Source organism: Pyrgilauda ruficollis, unplaced genomic scaffold, assembly GCF_017590135.1.
Source record: "Pyrgilauda ruficollis isolate IOZ18807 unplaced genomic scaffold, ASM1759013v1 scaffold49, whole genome shotgun sequence".
NCBI lineage: Eukaryota > Metazoa > Chordata > Aves > Passeriformes > Passeridae > Pyrgilauda > Pyrgilauda ruficollis.
Window position 1 is genome coordinate 3861386 of NW_024526488.1, and position 20143 is coordinate 3881528.

At 54.9% G+C, this 20143-nt stretch overlaps 1 protein-coding gene across 1 annotated transcript; it reads left to right on the plus strand.

Annotated features, from left to right (window-relative positions):
* The first annotated feature begins 1894 nt into the window (after positions 1-1894).
* LAMC2 (laminin subunit gamma 2) lies at positions 1895-18208 on the plus strand. The gene is made up of 23 exons (XM_041479561.1): positions 1895-1970; positions 5758-5946; positions 6128-6257; positions 7151-7249; positions 7699-7835; positions 8281-8403; positions 8514-8703; positions 9059-9171; positions 9457-9675; positions 10484-10663; positions 11123-11356; positions 11568-11704; positions 11995-12145; positions 12268-12473; positions 12744-12823; positions 13269-13403; positions 14153-14297; positions 14511-14660; positions 15126-15240; positions 15328-15527; positions 16079-16237; positions 16326-16425; positions 16620-18208. Exons 1-23 carry the CDS (start codon positions 1895-1897, stop codon positions 16868-16870), a joined length of 3519 nt encoding a protein of 1172 aa, XP_041335495.1. The 3' UTR covers positions 16871-18208.
* The last annotated feature ends 1935 nt before the right edge of the window (positions 18209-20143 follow it).

The window sequence follows — 20143 nt, forward strand, 5'->3', positions numbered from 1 at the left end:
GGACGAGACAGATAAGGGAAAAGCTTCCTGCTGGGGAGGGCTGGTTTTCCAGGAGAGACGTCAGCCAAGGATGTGGTCTGGGTGAGGTCTAAGGGAACTGGTTATGGACCACGCTGCAGGAGATAACCTTCCCAAGCAGAGGGGTGTCAGCAGGTAGGAAGGACACAGCAGTGGTGTCGTGGGCAAGTGATCTACTTAAGAGTAGAAGGGATTGTCTCCTCGGAGGTATGAGTGGATCCTAGGAACTGCTGAATTGATGGGAACACCATAAATAATGTTATCTCACCTGAAAACTAGTAATGAAAACCAGATAAAAGGACATCAGATGCCAAAACCCACCACACCACTACTGCGTTTGGGAAGCCGTGGTCCTTGTTGGGAGCTGTATTAATATCCAGCAAGCGAAATGAAAAGGAAACCTCGTGTTTATAAAAGTGAGTTGACTCAATCAGCAGGGGCAGGTACAGTTGGCAAAGGGAGGTGCAGAGATGTGGTGTGTTTGGGCTGGCTGCGCCCATGAGATCACCAGCAGCCGCAGAGGAAAGCCCTGTGAGTCAGCTCCAGGTGTCTGGAGTGTCTGGAGGCTGCTGGGCAGTGTAAGAGGCTCAGACAAGGAGCTCAGTGTTAATCACCTGCTCTGTCAGGCCTGAAGTGAGCAGCATGTCACGCCTTGGATTGAGTTCGAGTCCCTAAAGCAGAAGGGGACCTGAAAGGCAATTTGTGTCTCTGGGGATGCACTTGTTAGGGGTTTTCATTCTGTTCAAAGGTGCTCCTGGACCACTCGCAGTCCCTTGTGACATTAGGAGTCCCATGGCATTAGGCAGGGGAGCTGCTGGATGCGGCACGAGGGCCCATCCTCGCTGTGCCCCTCTGATGGGCTGCTGTCACAGGGAAGGTGGATATGTCGGGGTCCTGCTTGTCCTGACGTGCGCAGGATGTGGAGAACCCCTGCCTCCAGATTTCTCTATTCCCCTGTAGGAGTGGTCATGTCCTCCTGCGAGGCAAAGGCAAGGAGTGCTGTGGAAGGATGTGGAAGGCCTTCATGCCCTGTGTGGCTTGTCAGCTACCCTTGAGAACAAAGTGCTCATGGACCTGGGGCTGTGGGCCTGGCATCTTCCTGGCTCTGTCAGCAGCCTCAGACAAGCCTTTCTCCCCTCTCTGTCTCCACTCCTCATCCTTCTTCTAGCATAAAAATGGTGTAGTAGGTGAGGCCAAGGACCCATCTAAGCTCATTTTCCATCTCGGGAGCAAAAGCAGACAAATACATGTGACTTCCACCTCCGCCTCATTTCTAGGTCTGGGGATTTCCTGAACTTGATGATTATCTGGTAAATCCCAATCCATCTGCTTTCTGGGCATTTACTCGAGCTGATCTTGGGTCTCTTTCCATCTCCAGTCCTGCTAGTCACCTGAAATGAGCCCTGCTCTCTCAGGTTGGCTGGCTGGACCTGCCTTGCGAGCAGGCAGCCCCCATCCACGCTCCGCAGGCTCCCTGTGAGCTCATCCCGTTCCATTTCGTTCCCTGCAAGCCTGCGGCGTGCCCGGACAGCCCGGCTGTCCCCGCCAGCCCCGCAGCGGGGGCAGGGGAGCTGTGCGAGCGGCACGGGCAGCAGGGCTGGGCAGCAGGGCTGGGCAGAGCTGCAGCCGGGTTTGAGCTCCCTGAGGGCTGAGCAGGAGCTCCCTGGGCTGCTGTGCCCCTCAGGGCTCTGTGCCGCTGGGGCAGGCGCCTGTGCGCGCTGCCTGGGCCGGGCCCCGGCCGTGAGTCAGCCCACGGCACAGCGCTCTTCCTGCTGGGAGTGACTCAGGTGGGGCAGCGATAAAAAACGCCCCAAAAAAAGGCACCTGGTGCGGAGCCCCGGCGGAGCGGGGCCTGTGCTCGGCGGCGGCGGCAGCGATGGCCGGGCGCTGGCTGCTGGCCCTGGCCTGCCTCGCCGCGTCCCTGCTGCCCTCAGCGCGGAGCCGCGGAGAAGGTGAGCCTCGGGCCGGGCCGCTCCCGCCGCGCTGCCCCGGCACAGCGGCCCCGGCGCTGGGAGCTGGGAGCTGGAACCCTGCTGGGGCACTCCTCCCCTCCCGCCCTCGGGATCGGTGCTGGAGCTGAAGGGGCTTCTTAGTTTTCCTCCGAGGTTAAATATCCCACGCGCAGCTGGTCTTCGTTTTGTCCCTGGCATCCCCTTTCAATAAGTTATTTATGCGCAATTTCCTTGCTGCTGTCGGTGCAGAGCTTTGCTGCCGGGGTGGGATGTGGGTGTGAGCACAAGCATCGCCCCGGCGGTGGCTGATCTGCCCATCACCGCTGGAACCAAAACCTTTCCCGAGCCTGAAGAAGAGCTGGATCCAATTTGCTGTAGTAACGTGGTGGTGTTTGGATTTTCTGTGGGGCTCACAGGGTGCCACAGCCCTGCCACATCCTATGGGAGACAGGAGTCTCCTGCTGTCCACAGCTTTAAAAATCCAGCAGATCCTCTTGCACGTGTGAAGCTCACAAAGTGCAGAGTGTCACGGAGGGAGATTTGAACGTGTGCAGCCCAGTGGTAATTCAGCTATCCGAATTTCAGTTTCATTGCCCTGTAGTCTGGAGATGGGTATGTTTGGCCGAAGTCAGGTATTTTGTAAATACTGAGTGATTTAAATTTCTTTTTGTTTCCAGTACTGATGTTCTGAAATAAGCTTTCTGGGCTTGAAGTTGAGTTTTCTGGGCTTGAAGTTGAGTTTTATCAGTTTTTAAGTTTGGTGCAATGGGAAGTGCTGAATAAGTGTTTGGTTTGGGTTTTTCTCAAAAGAAAAAAATATCTGCTTTGTTGTACATGCTACTTGGGTTCATTATTATATCACCTTAATTACTTCTAAGTTTTAAAATACTGATATCAATTCTTCCTCTACTCCTTCCTGGCAGTGTGTGGGGAAACTGCTGCTTTCCCAGGGACTCTTGAACCCGTTTCTGTGTGTATGTAAAGCCAGTGGTCGGTACCAGCTGTGATTTTATGCTGCAGCATAAAAATTTGAGTGGGCTCAGTGGTGTAACTGAGTCTGCTGATGGAGCCCTGGAAGCCCCAGGCAGATCTTCCTGCGGTGAGAAACTGTGAGGCTGGGCAATGGGGACAGCCAGCCTTGGAGCAGCAGATGGGACAGCCTGGTGGGGCACTGTCCCAGGAGCACAGAGCAGGGAATGGCTCCTGTTGACACGGAGCCTTCACTGCATGCAAAGCTCTGTCATTCTCCTGAAGGAAGGAGGGATCTTTGCAGGCTGGCTCACGAGTACAGGGCTGTCGGATCCTCACAGACCCAGGGCCACCCTCTTTGCCTGGTTTTGTGAATTTAAGGAGACAGTTTAAGAAGCTGAAGCTGTCTGTGTTCTTCTCCAAGCCTTTCTCGTGTGAGAATTCATCTGAGCACAGCCATCAAGCATTTTCCCTGCTTTCTTCTTGGGTGGGAGCTGGGGGAATGGCATCCTGCTGGATGTGTGCCATGGATCTCCTGCATCCTGCTGTAGCACTGAAGGAACCAGTTGCAAAACTTTTCCTCCAATGGAGCCTGCTCTTTTCCATGAATGATCTCAGAGCAGAGCCTCAGGGCACCCGGATACAGAAGTGATCTCTCCTCAGTTGGTCCTCATCCTCCAGCAGCTCCTTCCTGCTCCATCTCGTTATCAATTCCAGTGCCTTGCTCTTGGTAAGGATTGGCCTGCCTGAGCTCCTGGGTTTCTGGGAGATGACGAGGAGCAGACACACCAGTGCAGTGGTGGCACTAACCTGCCACAGTGCCTTAAATGGCTTTGAATCAGCGAGACAGGAATTTGTTCCAGGGCTGGAGAGCTGGTTCCTAACATGCTGCAGCAGTAGAGAAACACTCAAAGAAAGGTTTTCATTCCCTGGGGGAATAGTGCTCATGCCTGTAATTTAGCAACCCAGTAAATCCTCTGGATTGCGTAGACGTGGGGTGATGCATGGGTGGAGTTCAACTCAAAGATCCCTACGGGTCCCTTCCAACTTGAGATCTAGCTGGAGTATAGAGGGATGGGGAGAGGGATCAGCCTGAGTGAGATCTTTCTACTGTGAAGGTGAGCACAAATACTGGAAAACAGTCTCACACCACTGCTCTCCATTGGTCCTTCACGTTGTCCATGCCCTTGGGTCACTGGTGGTGCTCTCTGAGGCTGGAGTTGCTTTCCCAGACCCGAGAGGCAGGAATTCTGTGCCCACAGGTCCCCTCCCAGCAGGCTGGGGTGGCAGAAGATCTCCTGAGCTCGGTCTCGGATTCCTGGCAGCCAGATTGCGAGGGAAGAGCTGTGCTTGCTGAAGTTGGAAAAGCCTCTCTCCCTGTTTGCTGGCGCATGAGGTCATCTCTGCTCTTGGCAGAGGCGCTACTGAGTGCCTCCCTCTGGAATGCGGTGCCGATGGGCGTGTGGGAGGGCGGCGCCCAGGTGTGAGCACTGAGAGCAGGAGGCTCTGCCTGGCCCCAGGAATCACAGATGCAGAGGACAGGGACGTTGTACCCTGGGGCTGAGCTGTGCCACAAGAGAGCTGGTGAGGAGGAGGCTCAGTGTATATGAGTACAAGGCACTCTCTGCATCCATGCAGCAGGTTTCTGCCCATTTTTGGACTCCCTCCACCTCCTGTGCTCTCAGAGGTGACCTGGGCAGGGGTTGGGTAGCTGGGGATGGCCTTTCCTGTCCCAAGGAAGGCAGCATGAGCAGAGGTCCTTAGAGGGAGGTCGAGGCTCCCATGGCAGCATCAGGGTGGTTTGGAGCAGTTCCTCAGCAGGCTCTGTGCCCCTGAGGACCTGGCTTTTCCCTTCGGATGTTTCTTTCTCCTGCCTGTCTTTGCCAACCATTCCCTCAGCTGTGCCTGCTCTCCCCAGTGATCCTGAGGAGCATGTTTGGAGTAAAGGTCCTCAGGATTAAATGCTCCAGTACTGGCCACTGAGGGATTGTCATGTAGGTGCGAGGTGGCTTCAAGAGAGCAGCTGGCCAAGGCAGTGGAGTGCTGGGGAAAGCACATCTGGTGAGATCCTGAGTCTGATGTCCAGAGGGATCATCTGTCTTGGCTACGGAGGAGTGCAGAATCATGCCTGTTCTTCCTGCCATCCCTCATGCAGCAGTGTGGGCAGCTGCAGCTTTTCTTCACAATGAGGGAGGGTGGGGTCCAATCCCACCCAAACCTTTTTTTGTTAATCTCCTTGTGGCTGGCACACTTCCACCAAACTCCTTGGATCACAGACCACTCCTCATCACCCTGCACTGCAGACCTGGGTGGGGGGACCTGGTGGAAATTGGTTGAGCTTTTCCTACTCAACTCACTCCTGGCCAGGTGAAACAAAGGATAACCCCAGGAAACTTTCCCTTTTCCCCGAAGTCTCCAGTAAGGTTGCCCATGCTTTTCTCAGGACAAGACTGGAGTTTTTTTAAACCATCTCTGCTTATTCAATGTCCTGGTTGTGTTGCAAGACCTGTGAGAGAATGGAGAACAGCACTGCCAGTGCTGTTGTGTGGATTATGGCTGCTTGGCTTGGGTTTGTCCATCCTCAGCAGTGAAATGGGGCATTCCTCTCCAGTGTGGGGATGCAGAGCACGGTGTGGACACCGGTGGCCCTGGGCTGGCTGATGGACACAGACATGGGGACAAACACAGAGCTGTGGGGAAGCAGCTCGCTGTTGGCAGAGCACGAAGGGGAGGTTTGCAGCGCCTGCACCCTGCTCCTTGCCCCTCAGGGAGGGATTGCTGCATCATCTGAGATGTGCCTCTGCTCTTCTCTCCCCAGTCTGTGACTGCAACGGGATGTCCAGGCAGTGCGTCTTTGACTGGCAGCTCCTGAGGGAGACGGGGAACGGGTACCGCTGCCTCGGCTGCCTGGGCAACACGGAGGGCGCGCGCTGCGAGCGCTGCAAGGAGGGCTTCTCCCGACGGCGGGGGGAGCGGTGCTGCCTGCCCTGCCTCTGCCACCCCTGGGGTACGTGCACAGTGCTGCTGGGCAAAGGGGGCTTAAGGTGCCTGCTGAGCACCTGGGCAGGCCAGCCTCTGAGCCCTACATGCCAGACCGCAGGTTTCAAGACCCTGCCCTCTGAAATAATCACAGAATGATTTGGGTTGGAAGGTGCCCTTCCCAACCTCTCCCTCCTGTCTTTCTGCAGGATCCCTCGGCCCACAGTGTGACAGCGATGGCCGGTGCAGCTGCAAGCCCGGAGTGATGGGGGACAAGTGTGACCAGTGCCAGCTGGGCTTCGAGTCCCTGTCCGAGGCAGGCTGCAGGAGGAGCGGGCAGTGAGTGCTGGCCACCATTGTGCCATGAGGCCAGCAGGAGGGCCAGCCTCCAAAGCTCTCCTGGGGCCTGTCCTGGCTGAAAACAGCCCCTGCAAAGGCAGGGCTGGTTTCATAGCAGCTCATGGACGACCTTAAGCAAACCATGCTAGGAGAGAGTGGGTTTGAGTGAGGCTGGACCTCCATGCCAAACTGCAGGGCTTGGTGTCCTGCACCACCATCAAAATCTGAACTTAGCCACTCTCTGAGGTGATGGTTTCATTACCCAGATAAAGCCCAACAAGCTACAGCCCTGTAAAACAAAACCTGCCCATTGTGAGGCTGCCTCATGTTGGTGCCACTCACAAGGAGATGCGCATGCAAAGACCAAACCCCTTCCTTTTCATGAAGCCCTGTTTAAACACCTTTAGAAATGTTTCTGATCTGACTTCCTCAGCTGTGTCCTCTTCTTCCTCACCTCACCCTGCCGTTGCTCCTTTGGGGCTGCTGGCAAGCAAAGGGTGTTAGCAGGAGACAGCTGCCTGCAGTCCTGCTGCTGTTGGGCCCGGCTCCTGCCCAAGCCTCCCCGGGGTGCTGCTCTTGGTGGAGCTCAGCCAAGTCTATTAAACTCAGCCAGGGCTTATTATGTTCAGTGGAGCACTTGCACTTCACTTTGCACTTGTGGGCGGGTCTGATGCTCTGGGATGCCCTGGAGCAGTAGCAATGGGCACTGGCTCGACCTGGCACCCACAGTGCTGCAGATTTTGGAAAGAGGTGGCTGTGCAGCTTATGTCCCCACTTCTTGCATGGGAATGGTAGCTGGGAGGGTTCTCCTCTGTCTCGTGTAGTAGCAGGAAGCACTGAGCTCCCAGGCCAAACAGGAAATCCAGGTAGAGGTTGCTGCTGTGCCTTTGCAGGAGCCTGCAGTGTGAGTGTGACCCAGCGGGCAGCGTGGGAGGCTGTGACTCTGGCCACTGCGTCTGCAAGGAGAGCGTCACCGGAGAGCAGTGCCAGAGGTGAGGGTCAGGAGGATGTGCTGGACACTGCTTGGCACAGCCTCCTCCTCTCTGCAGTCACTTCCCTGGCAGTTCACCAAGTCTTAGAATGGTTTGGGTTGGAAAGGATGTTAGAGCTCATCTCATTCCACCCCTGCCATGGGCTGGGACACCTTCCACTACCCTGGGTTGCTCCAATCCCCATCTAGCCTGGCCTTAGACACTTCCAGGGATTGGGCAGCCACAGCTTCTCTGGGCAACCTGGGCGAGTCCCTCACCACTGTCACAGGACAATTTCTTCCCAGTATCCAATCTAGCCCTGTCCTCTCTCTGGTTGAAGCCATTGCACACACCCATCTCGCCATCCCAGCCCAGTGATGACCTTAAACCTTGCTGATGGCTGTATTGTTGTGTGGGCCAGTAAAAGGGAAAAACAACTTGAACATTGTCACCTTCTTGCATTTTCCCAGGTGCAAGCGACACTTCTATAACCTGGATGCCAGAAACCCTGCAGGATGCTCCCCCTGCTTCTGCTACGGGCACTCGGTCACGTGTGTCAGTGCAGACAGCCACAGTGTCCACAACATCACCTCTACATTCCAGCAAGGTGAAGCCCAAGCAGGACATCCCCACGGCTCCTGGGCGTGTTTGCTTGCCATCCCTTCTCTTCAGTGGGCTGAAGGAACCACGTGGTTCACAGCCCTGCTGGAAGTCAGCCTTGGGCTGTGCTTGCTCCTTGGGTGCTCACCCAACCTTCCTGTGGCTGCAGCAACCTTGCTTTGATGAGATGGCTTGGTCATAGGCATAGTATAGTCCAAGGGTTGAGGGGAGCATAGGATTTCTTCATTATGTCTTTCCTGCCTGTTGGAAGGAGGTCTCTGTGCCCAGCCGGGCTGATTTACAGGTGTGTGGGCACAGGGATAACTGTGCTGCCCCCTCAGAGGTCAGGGTGGGAAGCTGGAGAGTTTTGATAAGACACAGCTCAAGGAAGTTGCTGGAATCCTAGAAACACCTTCCCTATCCACACTGACTGCTCCTTGTTTGTGCTCCAGGTACTGAGGGCTGGCGAGGTGTCCATGAAAGCGGCTCCCCAGCCCAGCTCCAGTGGTCCCCACGCCACCAGGATGCCTTCATAGCAGCAAGGACATCGGAGCCAATATACTTCATGGCACCTGGTAGGTGTGGGATCAGTGGTGGCCAGAGCAAACCCTTTGCTTGCTCTGATCCCATGACTGGGCCTTTAGGAGGAAGGAAAGATTTTAAGCCTTTTATTTTCCCTTTGCAGCAAAATTCCTTGGGAACCAGCAGCTGAGCTATGGTCAGACGCTCTCCTTTGGTTACCGCCTGGACCGAGGGGGACGCCAGCCATCTCCACACGATGTGGTCCTGGAAGGACATGGCCTGAGGGTCACTGCCCCCTTCCTGCCCCAGGGAGAGGTCCTGCCCTGCGGCATCAGCCAGATGTACACGTTCAGGTAAAGTGGGAAGCTGGGGCTCTTGGGGCAGGGGGAGCAAGAATGGTTGTGGCTTCAAGGAGGTCCTGGTTTCAGCTGTGGTCCCTTGGCAGTGACAAATGGCTGTCTGGTTTGGGCTGGGTGCACCTCAGGTGCTTCTGTTCTGGATGAGGAGGTTACTTTGTGAGAGGGGCAGCAGAAAATGTGGTTTGAGAAAAATGGGTTGGGTTCTCGACTCTGGATCAGTTGCATGCATGGAGGTCATTCCCAAAGCCTAGAGCTCCCAGGAGGGAGATGGGCGAGGGCTGTTGTGTTTTTCAAAAGAGGCTTCTCAGTTTTTTAAAACCAGCTCCACTTCCTCCCTCTTCCACGGCAGGCTGGACGAGCACCCAAGCAGCAAGTGGAGCCCAAGGCTGAATCACTTTGAATTTCGCAGGCTGCTGGGAAACCTGACAGCCCTCTGGATCCGAGCCACCTTTGGGGAATACAGTAAGTGCAGAGAGAGCTGACAAGGCTGGCTTCTCCTTGTTGTTGGAGACAACAAGTCTCTGGATGAGTACACCTTTGCTAAAATTTATTGAAAGATAAAAATAGTTAAGTGCTCCAAGGGGGCAAAATTAAATAGCAGAGAGATTGAACAGCACAGCAACCGATTTGGCTGCTCCATTTGCCCGTGGGCATTGCAATAGAAGGTGCGACCTGCGCAGGTCCGGCTGTGGGGGCCGGGCAGGGGGAGCCGCTGTCCCGCGGGTGACTGCCCGTACTTCCCTGCAGGCACCGGCTACATCGACAATGTCACCCTGGTGTCAGCACAGCCCGTCCCCGGCGTCCCCGCGCCCTGGGTGGAGCGCTGCCAGTGCCCAGCGGAGTACCAGGGGCAGTTCTGCCAGAGCTGCGCCCCTGGCTACCGCAGAGACACCCCCGGGCAGGGGCCCTTCAGCATCTGCGTGCCCTGCAACTGCCAGGGGGGAGGAATCTGTGATCCCGACACCGGTAAGGGAAGCCAGCACCACGCCGTGCTTGTGGGCTCTATGGGAATGCAGGGAGGCTGCCTGTGTGCCGAGAATAGAGCTGTGGGGAGCACAGACCGCTGGCTTCACAGAAGTTTCTTCATGGAAGCGGTCATTGGATATTGTAAGGGGCTGCCCAGGGAGGTGGTGGAGTCATCATCCCTGGAGGGGTCCAGGGAAGGACTGGATGTGTCACTCAGTGCTCTGGGCTGGTTGGCAAGGTGAGGATCTGCCACAGGTTGGACTCAACAGTGTTGGAGGGCTTTACCATCCTTAATGAGTCTGTGGTTCTGTGGGTCACCTGTGATTCTGAGATTCTGTCTGTGATCATGAATCTGTGACTTGGGTCAGAAATGTGGGGACCATCCAAGACAAAACACCCCAGAGCCTAGAAGCACTGCAGTCAGATGCATTTGGAACAAACTGGATGCATGTTAGAGAGAGAAAAACCATCTCCTGCTGCCCAGATAGCAATATTTCTTCACTTCTGAGTTCTTATTTCAAAGTTAAGCGTGGCAATGTCTCAGGGTGGACAGAGCTTGAGCAACCTGGTTTAGTTGAAGAAGTCCTTGCCTATTGCAGGGGAGTTGGACTAGATAACCTTTAGAGGTTCCTCCCAACACTAACCATTTCATGATTTTATGTGGTGCATGATGTGGGCATGCTGGGGGTCTGAAGAGATCTCATGGAGGTTGCTGGACCATGGGTGCTTGTGTTGCTGTGGCTGGAGTGGTGGATGTCCCACCAGGAATGTGAGTAAACTGCCCTAAGCCCTTTCCTTGCTCCTCCAGGCGAGTGTTACTCAGGAGATGAAAACGTGGGCAATGGTGCCAGCTGCCCCTTCGGCTCCTACCGAGACCCCCGGCAGCCCTCCCACTGCAGGACCTGCCCCTGCGGGCCCGGCCAGGGCTGCTCCGTGGGGCCGCGTGGTGAGGAGGTTGTCTGTGACCACTGCCCTCCTGGAGCTGCTGGTAATTCCCTTCTTGCTTCTGCTCTGCCTTTTCACACAGGTGTGCTTGGAGCTGGGCCAACCCACACCATCCTCTCAGCCCAGCTTGCAGCAACACTGTCCCTCCTGTCTGCAGTGGGGTGTTTGGGCCCCAAGGGTGGGGTAAACACATCAAGATCTCTGGGAAAAGTTCTCATCTAAATGTAACATGGATGGAGAAAGGATGGGTAGGAAAGGGAGGGGAACAAAAAATAAGTTAAAAAAAGAAAAAAGAAATTACTTGTAGAAGGTCAGTTGTGGCAGCCAATTTTCAAGAGCATGTGTGGGGCATTGTGTGCTGGCCGTGGTGGTGATGACAGCAGAGCAGCTGTTGTTTCAGCCCTGATGGGGCTGAACACCCCCATTTCTGTGGGACACAAGCAGTAAGTCAGCCTCTGCCTCCAGGCACAAGCATTAACTTCTGCCATCCCTCCTTCCCCAGGTGCCAATTGTGAGTACTGTGCCGATGGCTATTTTGGAGATCCAGCAGCTTCCCAGCCCTGCCAGCTGTGCCGGTGCAATGGCAACGTGGAGCCCAATGCCGTGGGCAACTGCGACCGCCGGACCGGCGAGTGCCTCAAGTGCATCTACAACACAGCTGGCTTCTACTGTGACCGCTGCAAGGATGGCTTCTTCGGGAACCCGCTGGCCCCTGACCCTGCTCACAAGTGCAGAGGTGAGACCCAGGTGCTGTCTGAGCTGGGGATGAGTAAGAAAACCCGTGACTGACTTTGGAGTGGTTTGATGGGAAGGAGGATGCTGGAAAGTGGGAATGGTGAGCAGGAACCAAAGCACTGGGCTAAATGTGGGGAGGAAAGCAGGGAGAGATGTGCTGTGGCTTGAGGTGGGGGCAGGCCCCCCTGAACCTGTGTTGCTCTGACCTGCAGCCTGTAACTGCGACTCAGATGGTGCTGAGCCCCTGAAGTGCAGGAGCGACGGGAGCTGCATCTGCAAACCTGGCTTTGAGGGTCCCCGCTGTGAAGAGAATGAGTGCCCAGCTTGCTATGGCCAGGTGAAAGCGCAGGTGAGCATCTCTGCCAGCCCCAGTGCCACTGAGCAGCAAGGAGTGCTGTGATTTGCTCACTCTCAGGGTCTCCTCCTGTTCTCCTCAAGCACCTATCTACTCCTGGTGCAGGTGAAATGTCAATTCAGACCTTGGCTTTATGCTGGATTCAACTGATCCTTTATGTCCCATCCTAAAATGAGCCTTCATTTTGGTCTCTGTCCTCGAACCTGACTGTGGTCCTGGTTCCCCCTGGTCTTTCCCCGTGGGTTTGGTGTGCTGCTGGCTGACGGCCTGGTCTGTGGTTGCAGATGGAGCTGTACCTGCAGCAGCTGGCAGAGCTGGAGCTGCTCTTGTCAGAGGTGCGAGCTGGCGGTGGGACCAGCCAGGAGCTGGAGGGGAGGATGCTGGTGGCTGAGGAGATGCTGCAGACCATCCTTAGGGAAACCCTGAGCCTTCAAGGTACCACCTGTCCACCGCCCTGGGATGGGGCCATCTGGGCTGTACCAGGGAGGGTTTTGCTGTCTGGGCCTTTTTGCACAGCAATGAGGTTTTCTTCAGCCTTTCTCTTTCCTTCTCCCCAGCCTCCGACAGGTCTCTGGAAGGCCGTGTGGCCAGGATGAAGGGGCAAGGGTCCAGCTCCCAGAGTCGCTTGGATGAGGTCAAGGCAACAGTGGAGAGACTGAGGTCTCTGGGGAGCCAGTATGAGAGGCAGGTGCAGGAGACCCGCCAGCTGCTGGAGAGAGCCAGGCTGGACCTGGATCGCAGCGGCGCCGCTCTCCTTCGGGTGGTAAGAGCATCCCGGGTGACACGCTCCTAGTTCAGCTCAGGGCTGGGAAAAAATCAGCAGAGAAAGCAAGGATTTAAGGAATTACAGACATTGCTTTGTGAATGTAGGTGTTCTGGTGATCCTTTGTTTGGGGTCAGGACCTTGAGTGGAGCTGGCAGGGGTCTTTGGGGGCGGTGGAGGTTTAACGTGCTGTAGTTGCCTCTTTCACTGCCAAACTGGATGGAGAGCAGGGAGGAGCACTCACACCTCTCTTCCTTCTTCCCTCCTCAGACCATTCCTGTTTCAAGCTTTCCTGGGGGTTCGAATCAGTTCTTGCTGCTGGCCCAGGAGGCTCTGAGATTGGCCAACAGGTGAGTTGCTCCCACTATTAGCCACGAGAGAGGTGAGGAGGACTGAGATCCTGCTAGGTGCCCAGAAGGTCCTTTTTGGAGGGCTCTGTTTGACATCTGCCAGCCCTGCAGCAGCGGAAGATGCAGCTGCTGGGCTGTCTTTGCTCCCCTATAGACTTGTCCTTAGCTGTCTTTGAGGATGTAATTGGATGTGATTTAGAAACATCTTTAGGATCAGAGTTTTCCCTTTGGGTATCCACTTGGAACAGAGAGCTTGTTCCCTCCCCAGTGCTCCTCTATCCTTGGGAGATGCAGGAGGAACAAGCAAAATGCGGGTCGCCTTCGCAGACAGGCTGTGTTTTGCAAGGGGGTGTGATCCAGCATCAGTGAATGCAACGGTAAAGGAAGCTGGTGGAGCAAACCTGGGTGGGAGCCCTTTCTGACGAGCCCCCTCTGTGCTCTGCAGCCACACCCAGGCAGCCAGTGCCACCGAGCAGGCGGCGAAGGCGGCGCGGGAGGACGCGCGCCAGGCGCTGGAGCTGCTGCGCGCTGCCGCCGGCGGAGAGGCCGCCGTGGGCTCCCTGCCAGGGCTGCCCGGGAGGTGAGCAGAGCCTGCCTTGGCCCGAGTTCTGTGTCACCTGGGGGGGAGCAGGGGGATGGCCAAGAATCCGGGCCCTCTTCGCTGCCTCCCCATCTGAGCTGCAGAAATGGCAGCTGGAGGCAGGGAATTCGCTGGCATGTCTGAGGGGTGCAGAGGGGTCAGCAGCTCTGTGGAGGGTTTGCTTCCCACCTCACAGCCCTCAACGCTCCTGGGGTCCTGCCTGCAGCTGGGCAAAGCATCACCACGTGTGTGAACAGGCTTCTGGAGATGATTTCCACATGTGATTGGAAATCTGGGCTGGGTTTATCCCAAGGGTGAATTTAAGCCCACAGTTTCTCCTTTGGTTAGACTTGGCTTCTGCAAAGCCCACCACAATGGTGCTGGGACTTTACACACCATGGGTGGGATGTGAGCAGCAGCCTTGAAAGAAGTTAAGAAGTTGAACAGGGATGTGCAGGAGAAAACATACAGTGGGAGGGCAGGGATTAGCAGAGCCACCATGGAGCCTGTGAGGGTTCAGCTGTATGAAACAACCTCTGATTTTGGAGTGGAATTAAGGAGCCAGAAGATGCCCTGCTCATTGGAGGGACTGGGATGCAGGGAATGTTTGCAATTGACTTTTTATGTGGGTAAATCTGCGTGGGGCCTTGGAGAATGTGAACAAGTCAATGCAGATGGTAGTATTAATGCTGGGGTGGCAGGCTGGCAGCTTGGCTGGTACCAGGCTCTCTGACCTCACATCTGCACAGGTACGAGGAGCTCAAGTCCCTGGTTGGAGGCCTGAAGGCTGATGCTGATGGAATGGCCTCCAAGGCAGACACGGCCTATCAGGGCAGCCTGGTGCTCCTCAGCTCCCTGTCCCGCCTGGCAGACATGGACATCAGCTCCTTTCAGGTGAGGGCTTCCTGCCTGTCAGAACAGGAGATCCCGTTTTGTTCCTCCTGATGCCCTCCCTGCTTAGCCCACCACCAGCTCAGCCCTTCCCAGGGCTCCGTCCCTGTTGGAGAGCCACTAGATAGGCATCTTCCTACCCTTTTTCCCCTTTTGCCTCTGGTTCCTGGTGGGCACTGGGGAGATGCTGGGGACCTCACTGTGTCTCTGTTTCAGGAGGAAGCCTCGAGGCTGAAGCAGGACTCGAGTGCCCTGCTGGGCCTGGTGGACAGCTCCCTGTCCCAGTACCGGAGCCTGCAGAGCCGCGTGGGGCAGTGGGAGGAGGAGGCCAAGCAGCTGCTGCAAGGGCAGGAGGGCGAGAGAGCGGTAAGGGGCTGGCTGGGGAGGGCTCATCCCCAGCAGGAGCTGCAGCCTTGGGGGTGCCTGTGGCCCCACCACTGTCCTTGCACGGCTGTCAAAGGCAGCTCTGCCTGCCTGGTGCGGGATTGGACCCTTCCTTGGGGCTGGTCTCAGGCCTCAGTGTGGGCAGGGAGCTGCTGGTGCAGGGTCTCACCTGCATGGCTCCACCATGTAAGGCAGGATGAAGATCTGCTCCTGCAAAGGTTAGGGCTAAGATGACTTGGGATAGAGCTGGAGCTGGCTGAGGAACACCGACACAAGCTTCTGATGGCAGATCAGCCTGTGGTAGTCTTGATTAAGGAGCAAGAGCAAGCATTTGGGAACAGACTGATGGGTCTCTTCCAGCCCAGCTCCTCCCAGACTGCTCTGGGACTATGTGATGTTCCCATATCGTGTCCTTCACCTACCCTTTGTGTCCCTGACACATTGCAGAAGCTGACACAGCTGCTGTCCCGAGCCACTCTTGCCAGGAGCACAGCCCTGCAAGCCGTGAGCGCTGGCAATGCCACCTTCTACGAGGTGGAACAGATCCTCAAGAGCCTCAAGGGTAACATGCTAGAAACCCTTTGTTTTCCTTTCCATGTGGGATCTCACAGAGGTAGTATGGCTTCATCTCTGCATGTGTTTCTTCCAGAGTTCAACCTGCAAGCAGATGACAAGAGGAGGCAAGCCAAAGATGCCATGAGGAGGCTGCCCATTATCAGCAGCATGGTCACCACTGCCAGGGAGAAGACAGACCGAGCCAAAGGGATCGTGAGCAGCGCTGCTTCTGAGTCCAAGGCAGGCAGCAGCATGGCAGAGGAGGTGAAGGAAATCACCACGGGGATCCAAGAGGTGAGGACAGATTCTGGTGCTATTGCTGTCAGAAAAGGATTTGGAAGGGGAAAAACATGGAAGAAGAGGAGGTGGTTAGCAGCCTCTTGGTGGACCTGATGGGTTGATTTTTGAGCTGAAGTTTCTCTACAGTGGGTCGTGCAGATACCAGTTTGGCTGTAGATGATCTCTGCAGGTACATTTCTCCCATGAGGATCCCTGTGGCATCTCACTGCAGCCACCTTTCAGTGACCATGGGGATTTTTTTTTACTCCTGCAGCCAGAGTCACTGGCAAGCTTGTGATGTCCCAAAACTGGTGTTTGTGGGTTCACCTCCCAGATATGTGTTGTAATTCCCCAGGGATTTGCTGATGTGTGAGGGAGGGATTGAGCCATGAGCATAGAAACATCTCTCTGGAGCAATTGGTGGGAGAACATGAGGACAGCTTGTGATCTTTTGGATCCCTTGTAGAAGGAACTAGTTTCTACCAATTCCCTATTAAAGTGCGCCCAGAATGATTTTGGTTGTGTCCTGCCCTCTAAACGTGCCTTTTCCTGTCCACAACGCCCAGGAGATTGCCCGGCTGAAGGAGGAAGCCAACAAGACGGCTGACGGCGTCCTCGCCCTGGAGAAGGCAGTGGCCACCCTGCGGCACGAGGCCAAGGAGGTGGATGATGCATTTGAGAGGAAACTCTCGGAGGTCGAGGCGGACGCTGCTGTGATAGAGAAGGTGGGTCCCCATCTCCCTTGCCTTGTCTCCTTCCCTGTTGACTTGTGGGCTTGATTTAACCTTACAGCTCCTGCCTTTCCCCCTTCAGACAGCTCAGGAAGCTCAGAGGGTCCACGACAAGGCTGGCCAGGCAGGGGCAGCTGTGCAGAAGATGCTGAGTGCCCTGGAAGAGCTGCTGCGTCTCATGAGTAGGTTTTGTGATGCCACTGTGGGGTGTGGATGGAGACAGGTCCCCACTGGGGTCCAGGCAGGGCTTCTGGGAGTTTAGTGGGAAGCTAAATTACGTGGTTGGGCAGCAGGGTGGAGATGAAGTATCTAGGAAGATCTAGTCCTCAGCCTCCATGCGTGCTTTCCCATGCCTTGCTTTCCTTCTGTGCAAAAGACCAGCCTGGTGCTGTGGATGAGGACGGCCTGAGGCAGCTTGAGGCGAATTTCAGCAAAGCCAAAAGCAGAAGCAAGCAGCTGAAGGCGGAGATGTCGGAGCTGGAGCAGACGGCTGCCCTGCAGAAGGCCCGGGTGCACGTGCTGGAGAGCAGCATCGATGGCATCCTGGCTGATATTAAGAACCTGGAGGATATCCAGAGGAGTCTTCCTCCAGGCTGCTACAACACAAAAGCCATTGAATTGCCATGAGCCAGCTCTGGAAAGGCTGCAGCACCTGCCAGGAGGGCCTCCCCAAATCTGGCAGAACTGGCTGTGTTTGGTTGTGTAAAACTGATCCTTACCCTCAAGATCAGTGGGGCAGATGAAGTTCACAATGTTCCACTGGCCCTGGAAAGTCCCTAATTTTTCCAAGTGCTCCGTCCCTTGCTCATGGGAGGAAGGAGATTCCTGGTTTGTGAAGGTGCTACTGTCTGAAGAACAGCCCATTCCTACAATAACATATCTCTGAGGTGCAGGGTTGGGTGTCAGCCCTGTGAGTTTGCACAGTTTGGACCCTGAAGCTCATAACTGACAGGTTCTCCATCACCTGTGGATACCCTGTCCTGGTCCAGCACACACAGAAGGACCAGGGTCTCTGTCCATGCTTTTGACACTGCCACCACCAGCTCCTCCTCCTGTTCTCCTTGGGGTTTTCCTCACCTTCAGCAGCAACAGGGAGCAAGCAGCGTGAGAGGCTGCTGGGGGAGATGAGTTCTGAGTTGGGGCACTGGTGATGCTTCATGAGGCGTCTCCTCCCAGGCTGGCAGTCCTCCCCTTGCTGGGAGTGGTGCTGGCATGCTGTGGCTCTTGTACCTGAGAACCCCATCCCATTCTGCTGCAGTGCCTGTAGCCTGATTTCAGTAGCTTAAAAATAGTGAAGATGTCTTGAATGTGTCTCCACCTCTGGTTTGGTGCTGCCTGTCCTCCTCCCTCCCTCATGGTATGTTTCTCAGAGGCCACCATCACCACCAAGGTAGCTCTCCACAGGGGTTTCACCTGTTCATCTTAACAGAGCTTGGATGAGGCAAAGACACAGTGCTCCCTTCACCCTTCACTGCAGCTCTCATGTGGGTCCAGCTGCATTCTGGGACACTGCACACTGCTTCCACCTTCCTTCAGATGCCATGCAGGGGAAAAAAGTTTCAGGGGAAATAAGTGCCACCAGATGCTGGAAGCTGAAGCTCTACTGAAGCCCCTGCTCTACCTGCTGGTGAAAGTGGAGGTCCCAGATGGAGAAGGACACTGGGGACCCACTCACCCCTCCTTATCTCTCAAGTCTCTGATAAAGTGGTATCTGATAAAGCAGCATCTGTGCTTTTGCTTCATGATATACCGAGTATTATGTCTGCTTTACACTTTTATTTAAGTGAGATGTATTTTAGCCCCTGGCATGTCCCTTTCTCCTGTTGTACAGCGTAGGGACAGCTATTAGGGAACCTGTTTTTCCATGAGTTGGCTTTTTTGAAAGGTAGGTGTAGGCACAGAGTTTGTGGTGACTGTGAGTGGGGCTGGCCCAGCCTCATCCCCAGTGGGTGCAGCTGTGAGCAGCAGGTGAGCAGCACTGACAGCAATGAGCCATGGAGTGCCCAGGGGCACTGAGCAACCACCAAGGGGAGCAGAGGGCACACAGGGGCACTGCATCAGCAGGAGGGGATAAAAGGTTGGGCTGGAGAACGAGAAGGGTGGACATTTGAAGCCTTCTGAAATGATGTTACTCTGTGTGGGTTGAAGCTTTCTGAAGTTGTGTGGTGATACTCTGTGTACTGTGGCTGCCTCAACTGCGACAGGTAAGAGGTCAATAAATGATGAATACTCTTGGCTAGATCTTGCTTATCAATTTCTTTTTTCAGGCTTCCTCATTTGGGGGGGTTTGGCCATGGGTTATCCCAGCAGTGCAGGCATTTGCTCTCTTGTTCTGACTCAGTCTTGGGGCTGTTTTAAAATCACACCAGTAACATCTCTGTTTTGTTTTGTTTATTACATAATTTAAACATTTTGCTGATAAAGTATTTTTTGTCAATGACTGTTCTTTCATATAGCAACAGAAAAAAAGAAAAAAAAAAGGCTCCAAAACTTTTGACAAAGGTGAAATTGGTGGCATGGCAACTTCAACCCCTTTCCCTCCCCCCTTTATTTATTTTCTTTCCCCAAAAGACATTTGAAGTTCATTTCACTTTCAGCAAATTGACTGTTAAAAAGTGGCGGTTCAAAGACCAAAACCCACGAGCTTCTTCCCATGCCTCTCCTGCACCCTGGAAACCCCCATCCTCACCTCCCCAGCGGTCACATGGATCATCACAGATGATTATTTTCTTCCCATGCCCACCCAAAGACATTTTTCCAAACCAGTCCCGGAGCTGAAGGCCCCATTACAAACCCCTGTCCCTCCCCCCATCCTGTGAGTTTTACTGGGTGGGTACACGAAGGTAAGAGCAGTAGGACAGAACAAGCTCCTCATCCTCACCACAGCTAAGCTTCACCATCCCAACCCCATGGATCAGGAGGCCATGGCATTCCCAGGTCCCCTTCTGTGTACTGGAGGGAGGATCAGAGATGATTTTCACACATGACTCTTTCTTTCTTCCCCCCTCTCCATTGTTTAATTTTCTGTCTTTCCTTGGGGAAAACCCACTCTCTTTGCTCCCACCTCAGAGGTGTCGCTTCCCAGGAGGTTCAGTCCCTCTTGTGTTTTGGAGGCTGGTTGCCACCATTGCTGTTTCTCTGGCTTGGAGCTGAGAAACACATCTGGAAAGGAGGGGAGTTTGCTGTCTGGGATAACTTGGATTGGGGTGGAGAGGCAAGGGAGGCAGACAGAGAGTGTGAGAGCAGTCCAGCGGTGGCTGACATACACTGGGTGTCCCAGGGCACTCGGGGGTGTCACTGCCAGGGGAGCTCACTGGGGTGGTGGTGGTGACCTGGCTGAAGAGTCACCTGGAGCAGAGTCCCACACACACACTCGCCACCTTCTCTGCTTTGGCATCTCCATGTCTCCTCATCCTATGGGATACCTACCCTACCACCTGGAGGTACCAGAGCTGGCACTGAGAGACTCAGCTGCCAAATTTAGAACAGTTCCCAAACTCATCTCTCTGTGGAGAGGGAAATCCTTGGCAAGGAAACACCTCTTCTAGCCTTTGGGTGAGTCACATCACTTCTGCATTTCTGGGAAGGGCTGTGCCTTCCTGAGAAGTTGTCAACTACTGCTCCTGGAATCCTGTCTGCTGCAAGGACCCTGTGGCTGTCTGTTTCCTTGTTTGTCCAAAGTGGCTTGTTTTTCCAGGGATGCCAGCAGCACACAGTTGGTTACCAAATTTAGCACAAAGTCTCACCTTTGGAGCTTGCCTGAGAGCTACTTGTGACCCTTTATGGATTTTTAAGGGACAAAATAAATCAATTTTCACATCTTTCCTTGAAAGACCCTGGAGGACTCTCAGCCATAGGCAAAAGGACTGTACCCAAGGTGATAAAATGTTACAGGGAGCA

Coding starts and splice junctions, on each gene's coding strand:
- LAMC2 (XM_041479561.1), top strand. CDS start 1,895: ATGGCCGGGCGCTGGCTGCTGGCCCTGGCCTGCCTCGCCGCGTCCCTG. Junction 7,250..7,698: donor ACCGGAGAGCAGTGCCAGAG/GTGAGGGTCAGG, acceptor GCATTTTCCCAG/GTGCAAGCGACACTTCTATA. Junction 9,676..10,483: donor AATCTGTGATCCCGACACCG/GTAAGGGAAGCC, acceptor TTGCTCCTCCAG/GCGAGTGTTACTCAGGAGAT.